General features: G+C 32.3%; 1 protein-coding gene and 1 pseudogene across 1 annotated transcript; both read right to left on the bottom strand.

Annotated features, from left to right (window-relative positions):
- Window positions 1-210: 210 nt before the first annotated feature.
- On the bottom strand, window positions 211-11,175 carry LOC133174417 (uncharacterized). Its single transcript, XM_061309541.1, has 5 exons — window positions 10,880-11,175; window positions 10,078-10,149; window positions 3,351-3,439; window positions 2,472-2,532; window positions 211-1,686 (listed from the first exon to the last, which is right to left on the bottom strand). Exons 1-5 carry the CDS (start codon window positions 11,111-11,113, stop codon window positions 1,570-1,572), a joined length of 573 nt encoding a protein of 190 aa, XP_061165525.1. The 5' UTR covers window positions 11,114-11,175; the 3' UTR covers window positions 211-1,569.
- A 7,179-nt stretch (window positions 11,176-18,354) lies between these two features.
- Window positions 18,355-19,916, bottom strand: LOC133174494 (E3 ubiquitin-protein ligase TRIM71-like; annotated as a pseudogene).
- Window positions 19,917-21,670: the final 1,754 nt, after the last annotated feature.

Below are 21,670 nucleotides of genomic sequence, written 5' to 3'. Positions count from 1 at the left end.
GATAGTGCCCCCCAACTGAAAATGTTTAGTTGTGCCCCCTCAAATTGAAATTGCTTCCTACGGGCCTGCCATAAAATTCTAATTTGGTGAGACGAGAATCGTTCTTTCTGAAACAAAATATAATTCATACATTTTGGCATCTTATATTTTTCTTCATGTACAGCAATATCTAATTTTGAATATTGTAGATAACATATAAATAAAGAAATGTTTTATTTTTCATTTTATTTAAATAAATATAAATTCCACAAATCAGTTACAAACATTTTTAACACATGCCACACTTTGCCACATCAGTGGCAATGATACATGCAAGATGCAACCCTCAGATATGTTACAATTTTGCAGGTACATAAGAGATATATTTAACCAACAGTTCTATTAAGAAAGCTATTTAAGGCTGTGCATTCTCACATATCACGTTTAATTTTTTTTTCAAGAATTTCTGATTAGTTGTGAAAATTGAAATTTGTCCCTATGGGCCTTGTTCAAACAATCACTGATTACTAAAAACCATTGATGATCAATTACTGATTTTCAGTTTTTAGTACAGTGCAGTTGTATTTTTTTTTATTCTTGTCACTTGTCTGATTATAACACAAACATTGATATGAAATGCAACTAAACGAGACGGATAGGGTTTTTCTTTTATCGCCTCATCTTGATTAGTCTTCTAGCAAAGCAACATAAGGAATTATCAACAATGTCCTCTTTAAAGACAAAAGACTAAAAATTCCTTATAGTAGTTCGAACTTAACTAATGATTTGGTCATCAGCGAAACAATGTACAAGATTTGTAAGATTTCCACCAAGAAGTTCAAGAATATATGATTGTCTTTTCCATGGATATCTCATATTTGAAACCCCTGATCACTGTTTCGCCTTCTTGAACTGACAGAAAGTTAATAGAATCGGAGTATACATATAACAACAGTTGGGGGAATAATGAGAAACAATTTCTTTTTCTTTTTGTGACTTAAAAATGTATTAACAGATTTTGTGTCCGTTTTGTGCTTTGTTTGCAACGAATATACTTTTAATGCACTTAATCTTTATTCATTTCCTTTTCTTTAAGAGATTCCTTTTTTTTAAATCAAAAAGTGATATTTTTTCAGGTCTTGCAGTATAATTTCATAGTGTCTCGTTAAAGAATATACGAAATACGACTTTGAATGCCATAAACATCTCTGAAAATTAACCCTTCTTTCATTATTTAATAATCAAAGAAGACATTTCTTCAGAGCAATGCAAGAATTAACTTTCTGGAAAAAATATATGAACTTGAAATATGTTTTAAACAACTGGGAAAAAACAAAATCTTAATTTAGTGTGATTTACACTGTGCTAACGTAATTTGTATGCTAATTTTAAAGAACTACACACATTTTTTAGCACCTTTTATAAGATATAAGTACATGCTAAAATCGACTATTTAAGATATGTGTGTAAATTTCATTTACATAAATAAAATATTTCATGTTGTTATGCATCTCAAACAGAAAATTATGAGACGGAAATAACAACATTATAACTACATGTATTGTGAATCCTTCTACAGTTCTGTTACATCTAGTTTTGTCTTTCGGCGCCATATAGATATTGGTGAGGTCCTACAGCCTCGTGTGCTAAAACTTCCGTCTCTTTTGCTGGTCCTGTCCTTTGAGTCAATGGTTTTATTGTCCATATCTGTAAACGAATAAGGAAAATAAACAATTTTGATCCCGATAGTTCCAAATATTTATTGTTTTAGGGACCTTGATATCGATAATAACACTAAAAAAAGAAAGCATCGGGTTCCCTTTTTAGGCATATTTTTTACTGAGAAAATCCGAATAAGAATTCATGTTATTCACTAAAATTTTAGAAAACAAAGGATCAGTTGCGTTTCTGTCCGTGTTGCCTATATGAGAGAGTCAGTACTTAGTGTTTATTAGAGGGCTTCATTTGTAAATGGCAAGGAAAACGTCCTTTCAGACTTAACTACGCATTTATTTAATATTGAGATTGAATGATTGATTGATTATGTTTAATGCTGAGTCGGCAGTACTATTCTAAGGCCTTAATTTCTCCAAGTGAAGACGAAGGTTTACTTTTCAACTCATTTTTAACAAGAAAATCTTTTCAATATCGACAACTTTTAAAGGAACCAATCTGTAATGTAAAAATCAGAATCTGGGAAGATTATATCCAGCCTTCTATTGCTAGAAAAATAAAAAAAAATACCTTATCTACCTGTGCAATTGAAAATGTTTGCGAGAAAAAAACTTCTACGTTATGTTATTTCATTCGAACGACATTTCGTAACGTGTGCAATCAATATTGCATAATATGGTAATTAATTTTCCAACTTACAACCTTTAGGGGATTCTATTTATCTGTTTACTTATTTTGTAAGTGTACAAATACTGGATTTTGAGTTTCAATGAATTCACCCGTCACATATATACAACAATAAATCTTGACCTACTTACTGTTTTACTTTTAGCTGAGTCAACCTGTTCGTATCGTGGTAGCCGTTGCCTTCTCCAAAGTCTGAAATAAAAGAATGTTTCTGAAAAGATAGCCTGTTTTATTTGAAAGAAATGCGAAGATAACGAATAGCGTTTATATGCATTCTCTAATCACATTTAAACAATTCAAATTATGAGGAGAGCCAACACGGAACCTCTGTAAGCAGAGGTGGGATCAGGTGCCATGGAGGAGTAAGCATCCTCTGCTGACCGGTCACACCCGCTGTGTGCTCATTTTTAGGATCGGGTAAACTAATTAATAAAAGAATTACAAAATATTGCAATTAACATGTACATAAAAGCCAAATATACCTTAGTCATTGTCCATTTTTCACAAGTTTCAAGGGCTGAGGGAAAACTATTTAGAATAAATTTTAAGTTCTATTCTCGTTCAAAGTCTTGACATACGCTTGTAGCCAACGAGTGTCAAAGCATTTTAAAGTATACGACATTGCGTTTCCTACTAGATTAAAACGGATTTTCATTCTTTTTCGTACTAGCAAACGGATTAATTAAAGCAATGCCGATTTTACCTACATATATATAGTACCTTGACATGTTTGATTTCAAAGATTATGAATAGAATGCATGAAACATCCAATGATCCGACCCTTCTTACTATTTTTATTCATTTTCCAGTTTATATGAGTTTTAGCATACCTGACCAGTTTCTTATATAAAGTTGAATTCTTTACTTGTTATCAGATTTTTCATACCTCCTACATGCATCGATGCTATAGACGGGCACATGTATCCTGTATGACTTTTGTCCATTTTAGATAAGGAAACTGCATAATTCATTACCTGATATTCATTGTGGCAAAGGGAGAGTATTCTTACCTGATATCTGGACTTGTGTATAGACAGTATGCTGTGTAGGAAATAGAAAGGGCGGAACCTAATCCGACAACTAGAGCTAGAGGAAGAGTCTGGAAAATAAAATAGATAGGATCACAACATACAATTTTTTTTTTTTAAATTATCAGTTAAACTAAATAAAGCACACATTTTACTATGCATGCATATTTTGCATGTTAGGGGAATTTATAGAAATAAGTAATATTTTATCTTTTTTCTAAAATTTGAATAATAGTAAAAACAAAATCGCACGAAAAATCGATTGTCATCTACTTTACCCCCCCCCCCCCCTCTTTACCTCGGAAACGGCAATAGACCATATGTACAGGCTGTTAAAAGAGTTTTTAGGTAGTTAAAGTATACTAAAGACATATTTTTAAATTTTTCCACACGGTATTACAAAGCGGCATATTTCTTTCCTTTGTCGATAATGCACATTGCGCTCTAAGCGCACATGCACTCACTAATCATTAAATAAAAAATGGATAAGCTCTTAAAATTAGCAAATAGTATAATGATATAATCTACAATCCCTTACCAAACTGTTATGTTTGCTGCAGACCTGCAGCAAGTCTGCTGCAAGTTTGCAGCAAACAAAATTGTTCGCAGGAAGAAAATTTTCTTGTTCACAGATGATTGCCGCTAGCTGCGATCTTGCGGCAAACATTGCAGCAATTGCTGTAAGCTTGCAGCAAATTCGCAGGAACTCAACATGATTGCAGGAACATTGCAAGAAACATACACGCCAATCTGTTGTTCGCAGCAAGTTTGCAGGAAACATTTAACAAATTGAATGTTTGTAGGAAGTTTGCAAGAACAGTAAACAAGTCAAATCAGCCAATGAAATGCAGATATTATACTGGGGTCAACACAGAATTCGCCATTTTGAAATGTTTGAATTGAAGTTGTAGATGTTTCAGTATTTTGTTAGGAATATATACCATTTTGAATGATTACAAACGCAAAATTCTGGATGTAGGTGTACACTGGCATACACAACATCTAATTGGTAAGATCTGATTTTGTTTTATTTTGATATGAAACAATTATCTCTTTAAAACATACATGTTTAAGTAACTGTTGTACTTGCTAGGTCAAATCTTAATCTATTTAAGAGTTTTAATCTTTAATTATTTTAATATAACATTTGTATGTTTCTTTAAATGTATTAAAGGTTCCAAATCAACTATTATAAATGTTTATAGATATGTTTTCAAATAAATTGGTATTAACCGTAAAATTTTATTGTTAAAGTAATCTGCAAAGGTTTTTAATTTTCTGTACATGTCAAAAGAAATCATATTATATTTTTTATTAAGAATAGTATGTGAACATTGTCTAGGAACAAAGAGAGAGACTATCAACACTTCAGAAACTAGCTTGCATCATTTTAGACACATGTGGTGGATTTTCTCTATAATTAACAGATTAAGGTCAGGACAAAGGCTCTCTAGCTGCGAACTTGCTGCATGTACGCAGGAATGTGCCAAAACAATAATTAGATTCCTTACCACAAGTTAGCGGCAATGTTTGCTGCAAACTTGCAGCAATGTTTGCCGCAAGCTTGCAGCAACGTTTGCCGCAAGCTTACAGCAAGGTTTCCATATTTGGAAAATCCAGTGTTTGCTGCAGACTTGCAGCAAACCTCATTTGCATGGTAAAATGTTTGCTGCAAGCTTGCTGCATACTTGCCGCAAACTTGCTGCAAACACAAAGGCTTTGTATAGACTGCCATGGTTTCTTTAGCTTCATTGCAGCAAGCTTGCAGCAATGTTTGCAGCAAGTTTGCAGCAATGTTTGCTGCAGACTTGCAGCAAATGTTTGCAGGAAGGCAATATTTTTGGTAAGGGATCGTGTTTCCATTAGCATTTTACAAACATTGAAAAATATTCAGGAAAATTGAAAGTAGGGGATTCTATCCAACCCCATTCCCTAAGCCAATCAGGATAACTGCAATAAAACAATTATCAGAACTTGTCTACAGTGTAAATTTTGTGAAAGAATAATGCATTTCAACAATTGCATGAAACGTGAAAATAATGTATAATTTCTTTTCTCAATGCATTGCAAGGTGGTTGATTTAGACCCTCAGTTGCAAATTATACACATTGCACTCTAAGTACACGAGTACAGCCACTTGTTCTTAAAATAAACACAGGATAAGCTCTCAACAAATACTAATGATGAAATCCTTTATCAATGGTTTCTATAAATCAATGTGTGTACGTGCAATGTCGTGCGTTTTTGTTCTTCTGGGAACTCGACTTGGGTCATAGTGTGTTATGTAATATAATCCCAATATCAGGGCAAAGATAGAAGAACTCGAAACCAGGATATAAAAATGAGTTTTTTATAAGCTGATTTCTTGCTATAAATAATGTGCAAAATGTTTGTATTTGCGAGATCCAGGAAAATTTAATTTTGTTAATTTCATAATCATGCAATAATTACAATACTTTATTTGATTGATTTTTTCCTCTATTTTTGACTGCATTGCTGATACATCTTTGGAATGTTGTTCATAATATTTAATGGACGTTCAAAACCATTTTTTTAAATGAAAAGAATTTGCTAAAAGTACAGAGAATATTAAAATATTAAAAATATTCTTTTATAATTAATTATACCGATACATAAATGCGCACACCCTTCCGGTGGTTTATGAAATAAATGCATCTACATGTAGATCTTATTTATAAGTAGACAAAAAGTTTTACCAAGAAGAATAACAATAAAAATCCCCTTACATTAAAGATCCTTTAAAATAACTGTAGGAAACGAATGATGCAATCGATTTTGTAAACAATGCAGAAAACTCAGATTCCCATCTCGGTCGCTTTCTACATGTATTTACATTTGGTCGAACGTTTCTTTAAAATGACAGCGATGAAAAAATTCTTCCTAATCCGAAAATAAATCTGCAAGACATTTGCACATCCAGCGGCTGACAAAAAATGTCTTAAATCATTACTTTAAATGAACATTGATGTCAGTATAGCATGCCACTAACAATAAATTTCATCGTTAAATGCAAGTACAATATAGCCATAGGAAACTGCAATTGATTCCAATAATGATGAACAGACAAGGTCTTCTCAAGGGTAGACAGATAAGGCAAGCTGAGTTCAGAGCCATTATTCCCAGATAAATGGTCATCTCTAATTATTGATAATTGAGAGCGTACAAGTTACGGTGCCTCTCTTTATCTCACATTTTTGTATCGTTAACTGCAAGAAATTGGTTATGATCATTAACTGTTTCTTGGAGATGCGACCGGAATCATGGGCAGAGAACGAGGCAATTTATTTTACTTCTTTGTGAAATAGTTATTTAATTAACTTCATATCTATATGTACTCTTTTTAAATTGCACTGAAATTTAAAATTTTGATTTATAAAAATCAATAGTTTACTTGTTAAGTCTGATTAAAGCATTAAAAAAAAAAAAAAAAAAAAAAAATTGCACACATTTTTGCTCACGGTATTACTGACAGAAGGGTAATAATGGTTCAGGGGGCTAGTTGACATCCTCAATCATAAGAGTGCTGAGGAAAATCATAGAAACCGCCGGAAAATGAAAACAAAGTAACGTTATGTTACTGATTTTTTTTCTTCAGGTATTGGATTAAATACTTATTCACTAGACAGTGCTAATAGGCGGATCCATGTAGTAGGTGTTCAAGAGGGTATTCCAACCCCTAGTAATTTCAATTGGAATTGTGAAATTCTATAGTAGAGTAGCCTAAAATTATTTCTCAACAAATGTATTCCCATTCTGTCATCCGAAAACACGGCGACCCTTCGAAGTATGCAGAAAGCGTCAGGTAACTGAGTCTTAAATGTCTGTCACAATTATAACTTTCTCTACATTACGGTTAAAGATGAAACTTGTTCCCTTGACAAACAAACATTGAAGTTCGATAAAGCGTTCACCTTCTCTTACAATTATTGCATTCAGATATAATTGCAAAATTCAGCAATCAAACAGCAATAAATTAGCAGCTTTTAATTTGATAATGAAAAATTATATGTAGATCGATTGAAATTATTCTCCATAAGGCATTGTTGCAGTGGAAATTCAGAAGGTAAAAGCTAGGTTTTCGGTATACGACGCATGACATAATTTTATTGAATTCTCAAGAGTGCAATTTCAAACATTATCGCAGGTATTGGGTTCAATATCCTCAAAATGTACATTTGTTTGAGAGCCTTAGTGACTCTTTGTCTAATAGGAAATCTAGCTGAGTGAGCACTTTAACTACACCTCCTAATAACTTCTTATGACACGTCGGAAATGAGACATTTTGTAAATCAATCTATATATTCTTTCTATAATAAATACATTTTCTTGCTATGACTCAAAAATAGCAAAATGTTTGCCTAGTAAAAAATCAGAAAGGAGAAACCATTTCTTAATCACTTTTTTTTTTAAATCTTAAAGTTGAACATGTCTGTTTAGCGTTAAGCTATTTTATCATCAAACCGTCAAAATTTAAGTTTTATCAAGACAAAACTCCTGCTAAAAAATTATCACCTATCTTGATATATTACAACATGAGACAAATGATGCTAATAGACAAAGCATATTTTGATAATTATGGATACTGCAATACGTAATATATAAGGCCCTGAAATTGGGGAGTGGCATTTGATGCCCGAAGGTTTTTAGATTAACGCTGTTGAGGGCACTGGGTCAGACTTGCTTGGTCAAGCTGAAGAGATCTATAAAAGCTTGCTAAACTTAGATTATTAAGATATAATAATTCAGATTTCTTCAAAATGTTTTTCATCATTTATCATAGGAAGTGAATGGATTGTTTTGTACGTGATAAATCATGAGGAAACATGGACACATATTCCCCTTCCTCATGAAAAAAGATAACTTCCTAACATAAATCATTCCCAATTATATTGTTTAATCGATTTTGTACTACAGTGTGCTTTTAAATTCACAGAATAAATTACCTGTTAAACCTGAGTCTGTACAGGAAAAAAAGTTACACGGCGCATATTTCATTAACCAGACCCCTGTTACATAATTTAAAAAAAAAAAAATCAGGAATTTCGGTATTGATTCAATTACTTCTGGTATCCGCATTCAGATGCATTCATTACATTCACTGCAACAAGCAGGAATACAATACAGATATTCGCTTTTTCCTAATGATAAAGCACTGTGTGGGTACAACATAACAAAGGCATTGTTTATAAAAATGTCTAATGACGGGGTAATTGTGTGTCAACAAGAACAGTCCTCCTATACAGTTTGTGTGTCTATTTCCATCTAAGTAAGATATAGTTATAGTAAATTATCTTCAACCTGTGTTGGTCAACCATAACCCCTACCCCACCCCCAAAGACGCCATCCACACCCCTGCAATTCAAAAATAAGTCAATATGAAAAGAAGTAAGGCTCATCTGAATAAACTTTAAAAATAAACTAATTTTATTTTTGTAAAAAAATTTAAAAACTTCAATATATTTTAGTTAAATTTATTTATTTTTATTCTATTTAAGTGCATTACAGGTTTATTCTAGCATGCGTCGTTCAATCTCTCTTTCCTCTATGTAAGATTTTGGAGATGTGCAAAAATACGTCTTATCAAAGGATTCTCGCTAATTCTTAACTTAGTATATATACATGCATTGACCTAAATTCCTGTGGAGCTTTTTAAACAAATGGGAAAACACTTCAACTTTTAAACAACAATGTAATGCAAAGTTTTCCAAACCTTTTTTTATTACTTGTCTTTTCTATATTATACTCAATCACGCAGAAATAATCGATGTACCACACCTTCAATCAATTAAAATTGTCATAAATTCTTAATAATTGTTTTGTTTTCTTCATTCACAAACGGATGTAGCTTAAAAATAGAAAAAAATCCATTTTCCCATATGCTATGATGCATTGAATTATGGTGTCATATTTCGAATTTCTAGAGAACAAATTAAACTGCAGAGAATAGGAACACATTTAAAAAATGAATACACGTACTTTGTTACATTATGTAGTCTACATTGACCTGTGGAAGTTGCAAAAATCTTGTTTTAATACATAATACGAATTCCTTGAAGACATGATTATAAAATTATAATTTATGTTTATTGCTCCTTCCAGTAAAACAAAAACAAAAAACACAAAAACAAACTTTCTTTTTTACTAAGCTCGTGGAACTGTTAAGTGGGGAGCGGATTCTTCTTTTGTGGATACGGAACCTAAGAAAACCAACTACAAGTAAATCAGTGAACTTAGATAAACTACAATACTATTTCGCAGAGACTGTGGTCAGCGGATATCCTCCTTTTATCCAAGCATCACAATACTACAGTAAAACACGCTTATAGCAAACAAACTTATAATGAAATGATGTTTACAGCGAAGTGATTTTCATTCCCCGTGGCTTTAATATATATTGTGAACTTAACGAATATAACAAATTACTTTCATAACGAAGCAAAATCACTCGTCGTTGGCACTTCGTTGTAAGCGTGTTTGACGGTTTATAACAATGTTATATTGTGTGGGATACTAATCACTGGCGGATTTAGAGGGGGGGGGCGGCCCCCCGTTCCCTTTTGTGTCCAAAATATACATCAGATTTAATGAAACAGTTTTTGGGGGTGGCCATGGGCCCCTACCCGACCTCAAACTGACCCCCCCCCCTTTCAAGATTCTTGGATCCGCCACTGCTAATAGAGATACTCACGCCATGATGGTGCTTTAGATGATGTTTGAAAACATCCCAAGGAAGTAGCATGATTGCTTTCGAAAGACGGCCTGAAAATAGAATTTTAAATTATTATTATTTTTTTCTAAATGTTGACTGTCAATTTCTCTATTACACTTCTAGATATGCATCTGAAATTTCTTTTGAGAAACATGAATGCATTATGTACGTAAATGTTGAAGTGAAATGATTTTATTTATTTTTATTATTTTTTTTTTACATATGCACTTTAAGTGTGGGTAATGGAAACATCCGAGAAAAATGTAATTTAACAATTAATTTAATACAGCACCCGCAATATTATATACTTACGAATATTACAAACAAATGACAATAGTAGAAAAGAATTTTGTAATGATTTCTATTTATTATATTCCCCCCTTGGATGCCTTTTTTAAAGGAAAGGAAGTTTGCCTTTTGCATTATTTATCTTCCTGTTTAATGTTTTATGAAAACGAAACACATTTTTAAAACATATTATGAGATATCTCATTTTTTTTCCCCATTATTATCATTTTGCCTACACTTTAAATCAAAACGGAAAGTTGTGGTTCTATTATATAATGAATGAAATAGAGACGAAAACAAAATCATGACACTAAGAATAGACGATATATTGTAATAACAGAATGAAAAATATACTTAAGAAATTTCTTAATATATTCTATATCTAGGCAAACATTTACCAAAATTTTACTTTATAAAGAAACATTTTAATTATATTTTCATTCAATTAATTGATGTAGCTCAATTTAATGAAATCAAAATACTAAAAACTTACCCGATGTGTCAGTCCCTCACAATCCTTTATTACAACAGGTTTTCCTCCTCGCCCTTCACTCAATACAATATTAATCAAATTTTCCGGAATTTTTCGAGCTACATAGAAAGACGCACGTATGCAGACGACATAATCGATCCTCGTCACCTTGGGAAGGTCAGATTGATCGCGCGGGGGATGATAGTTTGGTATATAATAAAATACTGCGCCGCGATGTGTTTTATGTTTATACATTTACAAAACATCCGGATACTTAAATTTATCTAGCTTCTTACAACAGGAAAGTATTATTTTAGGGCAACAAAGAAATTCATAGCCTTGTTTATGTTGGTTAACGAGCGAATTATACACACGGCGGATATATGTAAAATATTGAATTGGAATTCCCCATTAATGCATTTGTAGTTCGTTTAAATATGTTTCAAATGTGAAAAAAAAAGATTTATTTTTTTAGTGGTAATGGTGGGTAAACAATTAAGTAGTCATTTAAGACAACGAATAAATAAATATTCACATAAATAATTTTTTTTTTAAAGTTATCTATCTGGATTTGAAAAGTCGATTAATTAATAGTAAATTGGGACAAGGGCAAAATATTTGTATTATATATTCAACCAAGTTTAAACATTCTCTCCGCTTTGATTAAGTTTTACATTTTTTTTTTTCATTTGATCTACTGATTTATATAGATATTTAATTGCTCTATGTCTGTAAGAGGTCTTGTATTCCATGCGCTTTATCAAATCAAAGATATTTAAATAATATGTTTGGATGAAATTTTCACAATTTTAGATCTATAATCAATAAATACAAAAAAAAGTACATAAACAAATGATAGAAAGATAGGTTTTAGATGGTGAATATAATTTTACTAAAATCGCTTTTTTTTTTAACCTTGATCCGTGTCGTACAAATTGTTTACTGAATTGTGGTTTAATACACATACTTCTTTCAATATTTTAACATACATTACCATTTAAAATATAGTTTTATACTATTTCATCGTGGGAAGTCTGATACACGTTAGTAACGGGTTAATCCTAGGAGAGCGGAAAACGTGTCGTACTGCAAGGTGTTATGTTTTAGTAGATCAAACAGTAAACAATTTAATCTGCTCAGCCATTCATGTAAACATATTAAATGCCGAGATGATAAATATCCGATAAAGAAGCCTGATGAAATGTAATTAATTCTGGTACGAATTTAAGGGTCTCTACTGGTATGTACGTGAGAGTTTCGGTGTATGTGTCCTTCATCATTTACAATAACGCTTATAATTTATTTCTATTCATATACAAAAAGATCTGAATATATATGTAGGATTCATCATGAAATATTCAGTCACTAAATGAGCATTGTCCATTTAAGTTTTCATAGGCAGATTCAATAGGGGCTTGTGGGGGGGGGGGGTCCCAGCTTGCAAATTTATTTAATCTATATAGCAATGTGACATAAGGATGATTTGTACACCCACCCAACCAACCCATCCCATAGGAAACACAGCCCCCCCCCCCCCCCAACATTATAACGTGATAGAAAAATCATGCTTATGCAAAAGCAAATTTCCGATATATAAGGTATTTTTAAGACCCTACTCTATTTTCCCGATTTGGCACTTTTTTCATTCCGTGTCTAAAGAAATTGGAGTTAGATTTTTTTTTTGGGGGGGGGGGGGTGGATTGGACCCCCTTTAATAAATCAAAAAATAAGTTAAAATACTGTACTACGAAAATTCTGCAGGGTATATATGATTAGGGGACTTTTTTCCTTTTATTTTATTATTGTTTTCTTTAAATTGAAAAATGTTTAAATATTATAGATTATGTACTATCTATAATAAAAATTAAAAAGATATTTCCTTGAGACAAAAGCAATTGATACTTATTTTCATTTTATTCATTTATTATTCGTACATATTTTCCCATGAGAAAACCAAGATATCTGTCTATATATTTAAGATTCTGTGGAAATCCTATAGATTTTAATCAGTTGCTGATAATTAAGATGTGGGTACACAATATTGTCGAAAGAATTGTAGTGTCTCTGTTTTGCTGTGAGAAACCCCGACTATATGTGTCTGATCGAAATGTAACACATGCAGGAGATGCACAATGGTACTATGTAATAAAGATTTTGTGAAACATTCATAAAATTGAATTGAGAGGTGTTAGAGGAGTTGCAGATAAGATGTGGTTCCCCCCAAGTATAATAGAAGGACGGACGAACGGACTCACAAACTCCTTACTATATCCCCCGGATTTTCAAGCGGGGGGGGGGGGGGGAGGGATAATATATAATGATACTTTTGTGGATATATCTTTGAAGAACAGCATTGTCATTAAGATATTTTAAAGAAAGTGAACCGATTTTAGATTGACGAATCACAATTTATTCAATTAATAGTTTTCGCTAAATGAAATCATTTTTTAAATCATATTTTTGAAAGTGTATGGGAATAAAATAAATGCAGCAAAAATATTTACGTGTAGAATGTCATAGATTCCGTAAAGATTCGTTCTATCTGTACATGTAGTGTTTCATGCATATTACTGATCAGAAATTAAATGTTATAAAATAGTGAGCACCACCTATGTAGCAATTTCAGCCTCTGAAACGATATTTAATTAAAAGATTTATTTCAAGGTAAATTTCACTAGAAACTTTTCTGTTCAGTCTAAAGCTGCAAGAATTAAAAAAATACTTTCAACGTTTTCTATGCCGGAGTTTTTTTTTTCTTTTCTATTATTCATACGGGTAGCGATTAGGTATATATGAGGGATTATTGATGGTTGTTAGAAAAGTTATTGTGTACTTTAAAGCATGGCGTATTTCTGATTAAGTTCTTAAATTGAAAAAAAATCAGCTCCATTTTAATACTAAAATTTTGAAAATATGCAATGATTTTTACTGTGAGATCATATGATTTACGGAGCAATCACTTAGGTCAGACTGTTAAGGACAGAGGATACGTTCGTCGATAATATATAATTTTTTCTAAGATTTTGTCATTGAAGTATTGCTACTTTAACATGTTTACTCGTAAAAAAATGAGGCAAGATACCAGAGGATGTTTTTCCTATAAAATCCTTTTGGGAAAAACTTAATTAGTCAATAACACATTTTTTGGCGTTTCATTTTTTAAAAGACAATTAGAAACCAGTTTATAAATCAGTAGGTAATTAAAATTTTGAATATTTTCCACATAATTCGAAGGTATACAAAACAGATATTTGAGGAACGTATCATCTGACCTTAAGCCTTTTCACAGTTCTTAATATCTTTCAGTTTTATAGATTTTTTCATGTCTTTTTCACTCTTCAAAACATGCTACTTTTTTTTAATGCCTCTTGCTGCTAATCGGATAATTAGGGAGATAATAGTAATGTCTATGCAGATAAGCGATCAGGTATTGAAATAACACAAATCAATTGGCGCAGCGTCCGTGCGAGACGTGAGCTTCTGGGGTATCACATGCAGGTGTTGATCATCAAAAATGTCAATCCTTACATTCTTACAAAGTTACTACCTTTTGAACACTTTGGTCCTAGATACGCCTAGGCAATCCCAAGCAGCATCTGAAACATTTTAGTATCTTTCGCGCATTTTCCTGTTTCATGCGCTACATCGCGTAATTTTTAATCAAAAAAAGTCTTTGCAATGTAAACGAAAAAGTTACATGCTCCCTGAAGCCTGTTTTATCTGAATTATAGAGCTGTATAATGTTTAATGTATAATGTTTAAGGATCATCAGAAAACACTAAATCTTCAAATATTTATTGGAAAATACGTATAGTTGTTATCTACAGAGTTTTACTGGTTTCATGTAAATTTAGCGTGCTCACAATAGAACTTCTTTACAAAGGTTAAACCCATTTGATTTCATGTCTCTCATCCCAATTAAAAAAAAATGTCATTACATTTTTCCAATTATAAATTTTTTTGAAGGCAACATAATGTGGTCAGGATTAATGTCAAGATATAATTCGTACTTTAAGTGCAACGTTCTGTACTAATGCAGAAGTGAGCAAAAAGTCAACCTTTTTATTTTGAGTTTTTATTGACCTCATAATAGCAAATATAATGGAATAGGAGTACATGTAGAGAAAAATTTTCTGATATGTCAGAAATTTATCTGAGATATCCTCAAAGGGTGTTGTATGCTACATGTATCCATGCAACGCCGAGAAAAACGTTTCAAAGTTGTAGTTATCGTTCTTCGTCCACCCTCTTGTGCTCTAACTTAAGGATAAGGTAATTGGGTACCCAAAATCGGACAAAAATAGGATTTCATTTTCTATTTATTTTTTTCTTTAATCAAGTAAATTTCTTTTATTATGGTACTCGGGGCCATTGAGCAGTGAGGGATCCTTGTTCGTGCCAGCACCTACTGCGACACGGGACCTCGATTTATACGGTCTCATCCAAAGGACCGGCTGGTCTCCATCTCCCGCAGTGGGATTCGAACCCGCGACGTGAGGGTCAACTCCTCACATCGCGACTCTAGAGCAAACGCTGTAGCCAATGCGCCACTCGAGCGTTTTTTTTCTTTCTTTCTTGTTTTTGTATTGAATTTAAACATAGTTATGATAGGAAAGATCTGAGGAAAATGCAAAAATAAGGCTGGGTAAATGAGAAAGGAGATGGGTGAACATAGCGTGCAGAAAGCCTATAGATTCAAATATATAAAAATCATGTGCAATTTGTGAATTCATTATTTAGATTAAAGTTCTCATTATTGAAATTTATGAGATTATGATAAACAAAACTTTTCTGAGGAAAATTTTCTCGGCAAAATTTATTCTTTTATTTCAAAAATAATGTGGTATCCGTGGGGTTCGAACCCTAGCAATAAAAATCCTGAGTATCATTTTCTTTCGAAACTAGCACGTTATACCATTAGACTACGCAAGTTCTGATAAATAGTGGCATTTAGATCATGTTTGTGATATGACCCTTGACTTAATGGACTTCAAGTATTTCTCGAAAAGATGCGAATGATATGTCATAAAAGTATATTTTTAGGATATAGTGGGTCTTTGCTCCATATTTTAGGAAACCAAAAAATGTTTATTTTTATGTAAACTTCGAGGATTAATTTTCAAAAAAATGGAGGGAAGACCCACTCATATCGAAAAATATTGTTAAAGTATGAGAAAATGACTCTTTTTGCCCTCTTTAGTGTGTGTACAATATTTCATAAGCAAATAATTTCAATCTTTGTGGGATTTTTGCAAATTGTAGAGATTTTACATAAAGTATATTTTAATGTTAGATGAAAAATCAAGGAAAACTTTGATATAAATGAAATTTAATTTTTCACCTTCATGTTTGTCACATTATAGGCTTTTCGCTCGTCATGTTCACCCATCTTCTCTATGTAAATGTGTGTTTTAGATCCTCTACAATTTATTAATTTCTATAGCATTTCTTTAAGTATCCTATTGCCTTAAAACCATTAGATTATTTGAAAGTTGTATAAGTTTTTATTTGATAAATCTGTTTGACTCTACATCTCGTAATGATTTTCATTAACCTTTAATAACCAAATGTTGGTCTCAAGCCTTGGGTGTGAGGACGAAGGGCTGGAGAGATGATCCCTTATAATTTTGTTCGAACCTTAACATCTTGACTATATTGGAATGTTGCTGTCTTGGAGCAATGTGCATTTAATACGTATAAAAGAAATCCGTATTACTTGATATTTTTTTTAATATAATTTGCATTGCGCCGCAGCTGACATAATTTTACCAACGTACCAGTGGAGAATTTATTGGGGGGGGGGGGGGGGGTCATTTAAAACTCATCCATTTTTTTTTCTAACTTTAAACTTCATTTTGAATAAAAGAAAACTCGAAACTGCTTCTCAAGCAGAATTTAATTACTTAACTTGAATGAGGTGCATGGAACACAAGTTCTTAAAATTTTTACAATTAAAAAAAAAGTACACTTATTTATAAAAACATACATGTGTACCTTAGTATTTTGAGTAACTAGCAAAGTTTGATGCTTTTCTTCGACATATTGGTACTATGATATGGCCTACTTTAACATCATATAAAATCAAAATAAGCGTTTTTGGAGGTTAACGTTCGTAATGACTATTTTGAATATTCCTCATCGATGATAAAAATTTGTTTCAACTATTTGAATTCAAGTAATAGTTCCTTTAATTAACACAAAATGCATTGAATAGTAGAAATGAATGAATTACAACTATTCAAATTTCATTCTTTCTTTCTTTGTTTTTAATTCCTTCGAGAATTACAGTCCAGGAAACTAATTTTGTTACAGCATCGATGCTGATTTGAATGCTTCCTTTGCTTGCTGATTTGAATGCTTCCTTTGCTTGCTGATTTAATGCTAGTTATCCTTATCCTTGATGCTGTTTCATAATTAGGTCAATGCTACCGGAAGTAGCATCATGCTACCAGTAGATAATAAATTTCAGCATTGCCGTTTAAAGCAATAAAAGGGCCTTTTACAATTATTTGATCATAATATCTCACTATGTATCAATAATGTGAATACTTTAACCAATATTCTTTCTTTCTTTTTTAATTTTTTACTGAATTAAAACTCATTGATTTCTGATGCTAGTAGGATAATACTGATTTTATGTAGGTCAATGCTGGTTTTATCCTTTGATTGCTGATGCTGATCCTAGTAATGCTGTTTTTTTAAATGCTGATGCTAGCTCTATCCTGATGCTACTAATGCTTATGCTGATGCTGGTTTATGTAACAAAATTAGTTCCCTGCACTGTATCTACTCACATTGAGAAGCCAACACTTGTCAGTGGGGATGCAAATTAAACCTGTAATCATCATTTAAAGCCTTTAAGCAGTAAGGAATCATTTTGATGCCAGTACCCACATGACCTCGGTTTATACCGTCTCATCTGAATGACCTGTCTGCGCATGACACAGTGGATTCGAACCTGCGACTTTTGCTCTAACCACCATGGCACAAGGGCGACACCGAATTTCATTGTACAAATATCATTATGTACTCTCGTACCAATGCAGAATGAATATTTGCTCTACCATAATACAAACTTTAACACTTATATATTCTAAGAAACTTTGATACTTTGATTCAATGTAGTAAACGTGAGTTATTGATTTTGATAAGGAAAATCAACAAGCCTTTCCTTTGGATCTTTCTTTTTTCTATAAACTAAAAACAAATAAAATTGCCCCCCCCCCTTTCTTTTTACAAAAACGCTTGATCTATTGACTAGTTGATACACATTTCTCACTGCCATTTTTTATTATATTCATAGAACATTAATGCTACCCACGATCTAACTTCTTTATTCTGATTATTGCATATATTAAACAAAATGAACAATTTTATTGCATTCATTATAAAACGTTCAAATCAGAATCGGATTATACGGAGTAAAAGACACGGCATTTGTAACAATTATTTAAATTTAATTATCCTTTACCTTTCCTAATGATCAATTGCTTAACTCAATATTTAATAATTCTTATAAGACCATTTTTTGCATCTCCTAAAACCAGATTGTGATCGGGATCAACACTCAGCCCACCCCTACAGGGATGTTCTATATAACGGACAAAGTTACCATCACTGTCTATGATGTGGACAATATCATTTGAACAGTCACTGATCAGAATTTGATGGTTGGTATCAGCAGCAATATGCAACGGATTGAATTTTTTGTACTTTGACTGGTTGGAAATGTCACCCTTGTATTTGAATCGTAGTCGTCCAGAGGCATCCACAACAACAACAACCTCTCCAGCATAGTCAGCCACACAGATATCTCCATTTCCGTTTTCAGTGAGAAGAAGAACCTTATCGGTGTACATAGAAACAAAGAAGATCCCTGATTGTCGCATTGAATTTGTTGTACCTCCTTTTCTTCCTTGATCCTTGTAACTCTGCCTAGCTTTGAACTTCCACAGCGCATGCTCACTAAAATATTTTCATTTGATCTGAAAGGGACCTGTACTTTAAATATAAATTGCGTTTGAATGTTCTCCCTTTAATCATATATATCCCTGAAGAGGGATGCAATGTAACAAACAAAACGTCTCCTTGTTCATTTATTGTAAATTTTCCAGGGTTACCTGCGTTGTATATCACTTGTAAAATGTTTCAACTTTTGTCTAATTCCTTGATTGTGTTATCATTTCCACTCGTCCAAACATTGCCATTGTGCGCACATTTCGTTCTCCAAAGGGGTGCATATGGTGATTGAATTGTTGTCAATATTGTAGGATTGTTATCTGACAAAGGCCATTTTCCACTCTCTATAGCATCTTTATAGGATAAGGAGCCCATTATTTCCGGTATTTGATCTTCAACAAATAACCCGGTCGAAAATACTGGGTATAGATTTTCGACGCAACATGAATCTTCTTGAATGTTTTCATTTTCTGAACAGTAGTTTATAAGATCAATGGCAAATCTAGATTTAAATTGCTTTTTCACTCCGCTTCATGACTTCTTGTAATTGTTGCTCTGTCTCCAATATTTTTGACATATTTTCATTATTCAGAACCATAATCTCATTTTTCTTTTTCATCAGATCTAACCCCATTTTTTCTGCAGCTTCGCGGACAGTCATAACCACCTCCTCTTCTCTCTTAGATATTTTACTTATTACTACATCAAATTCATTTTCCTGTGGCAATTTAACGTCTTTAAACTTTTTGTACCTATTATAGATAGTTTTTTGCTCCTCTATATCAGATTTGATTTGTTTCAAGTTTTCAAGATCAAAAAATTCATGACCTTTGTGAGAATCTGTTACACACTTTATGCATATCGGTAGCTTACAGTCACCGCAATATGTTTCGCACTTGTTGTGAATACTGCAGTCAGGAAAAATGAATGAACGCATTCTGTCGCTAAATTCGACTACTTAGTGCTTTTTCATTTTGTCTTTCATGTGAATCAAAACACAGTTACTACAAAGATCTGTGTTGCAGAGGTTACAGTGAAATTCCACTGGGTTCTGACATAGTGGACATTTCATGATATCTTGGAATTGTGCTGTTGCCATTGTTTCTTTCTTTGTTTTCTGAATAAAGACAAATAGTGTCGATTATTCTAAAATGAAATAATAGAGTAAATATTCCAAATCTCTGCAGAGCAGAATAGTGGGGTTTTTTTTAAATAAATTTACAATATAATGCATGTGATAAAAACGAAATGATGATTTTGCAGTTGCATCTAAAACACATGGCAATGGCATAAGAAATTTAAAACTAAAATAACACTTATGTTAGTTTTTAATACTTTAACATTCCAGTCAACCGAGTTGACTTCGATCTACACTACCTATAATGGATTCCTAAACTTTATAGAAAATGCTGTTGGTGGTTACGTCTCCCAACTTAGTCGATACTCAAGAATATGCTCTGAATACGATGTATTTTTAAACCGAGGCAGACTACTGACGAATAAATTGAGGTAACAAACAGTTCAACAAACCCGTTTAAAGTCATCATTTCGTAACGTATACGGTTGTTATAATGACCATCTTAGTAAAATTAACTTATAATTGGGTCATATTGGCTGACATGTTTCATACCAATTGTTAGGCTTATGTTTTTATACTAGATATGACTAAGATGAAATGTTCCGTCTACCTGATCAGTGGATCAGGGGATACAATCTCCTCCTGGGTACCTGGTTCAACCTTTCGAATTTCCGGGGGTTCATGTTTAATGCCTTGTTCACAGATTTGTTTTTGTTTTTTTTAAGTTGAGATCGATTACTGTTTGTTTACTCCACCTTTTCCATTAAGAACTTTCAGCTGTTTCCTTATATTAAATTATTACATACATATGTTTTTGATAAGTCTCTTATGTATAATTTCAGAAAAAAATCTAATTTGCAGGAATAAAATTCTTCCTCTATGAATTCAAACTTTCTTTGAATTTGAATTTTGATAAAGCCCCTTTAATACCAATATAAGCCTAATACCCATGTATGTTAAATATTATTCACAATATTTGCTGGGGTGACCGCAATAGAAAAATGCATTTCTTTTTCAGGTTAAGATTGGTGCAAATCTCATATGCAGCAATCATATTTGTGTACAAATCATCGGTTGACTGTTCATCGAGGAATCAAATTGAAAAGCAATTACACTTTTTAGTCTTTGTGGTCAATACCTCTATTTCGTTTTCCATATTTCAAAACAAAAATGTTCTGTATATGAAAATGATGACAAAACCAAAAGTATTCAATTTTAAAAATAAAAAAAAAAGCCTAATTGAGACAGACAAAATTATAAAATGATGTTCCATGTAATCTCTAAGTTTTAATCCTGATAATTCTCTTAAAACTTGCTTCATTTTTTTAAGCCTCATCTTATTTTTCAGCGCTTTTATTTTTTTCATTGTTGTTCTTGTTGTCATGGTGAAAGTATTGTCAGACGCGATGATATTCATTTTAAGGATAGCTCTAAATATATTTTTTAAATCTAATACAGAAGCAAACTACATGTACATGTATTTTAATCATCCCTGCATAATAAGTATGCCTTTCGAAACTTCCTTTATACGTTTAAACTCAGAATGGCACACCATAACTTACTCTGATGAAATAAATACTGATGTTTATACCTTTTTATATATTCAAATTGAACCGAGAGTTATATATTGATAATTATGAAAAAAAAAAATCTTAAACGTAGCTGCTTTGAAATTAAAAACAAAATTGAAAGATGAATAATGTCGACAAAGTCTTAAAGTATGTAAGGAAAATCAAAAGCTATCCAGAAATTTAACCAAACTGATTGTTGACATG

Source organism: Saccostrea echinata, unplaced genomic scaffold, assembly GCF_033153115.1.
Source record: "Saccostrea echinata isolate AGI-Se365-2 ecotype Australia unplaced genomic scaffold, CSIRO_AGI_Sech_v1 ptg000058l, whole genome shotgun sequence".
Classification (NCBI taxonomy): domain Eukaryota; kingdom Metazoa; phylum Mollusca; class Bivalvia; order Ostreida; family Ostreidae; genus Saccostrea; species Saccostrea echinata.
The sequence above is the reverse complement of the archived record's forward strand: the minus strand, read 5'-3'. Positions and strand labels throughout refer to the sequence as shown.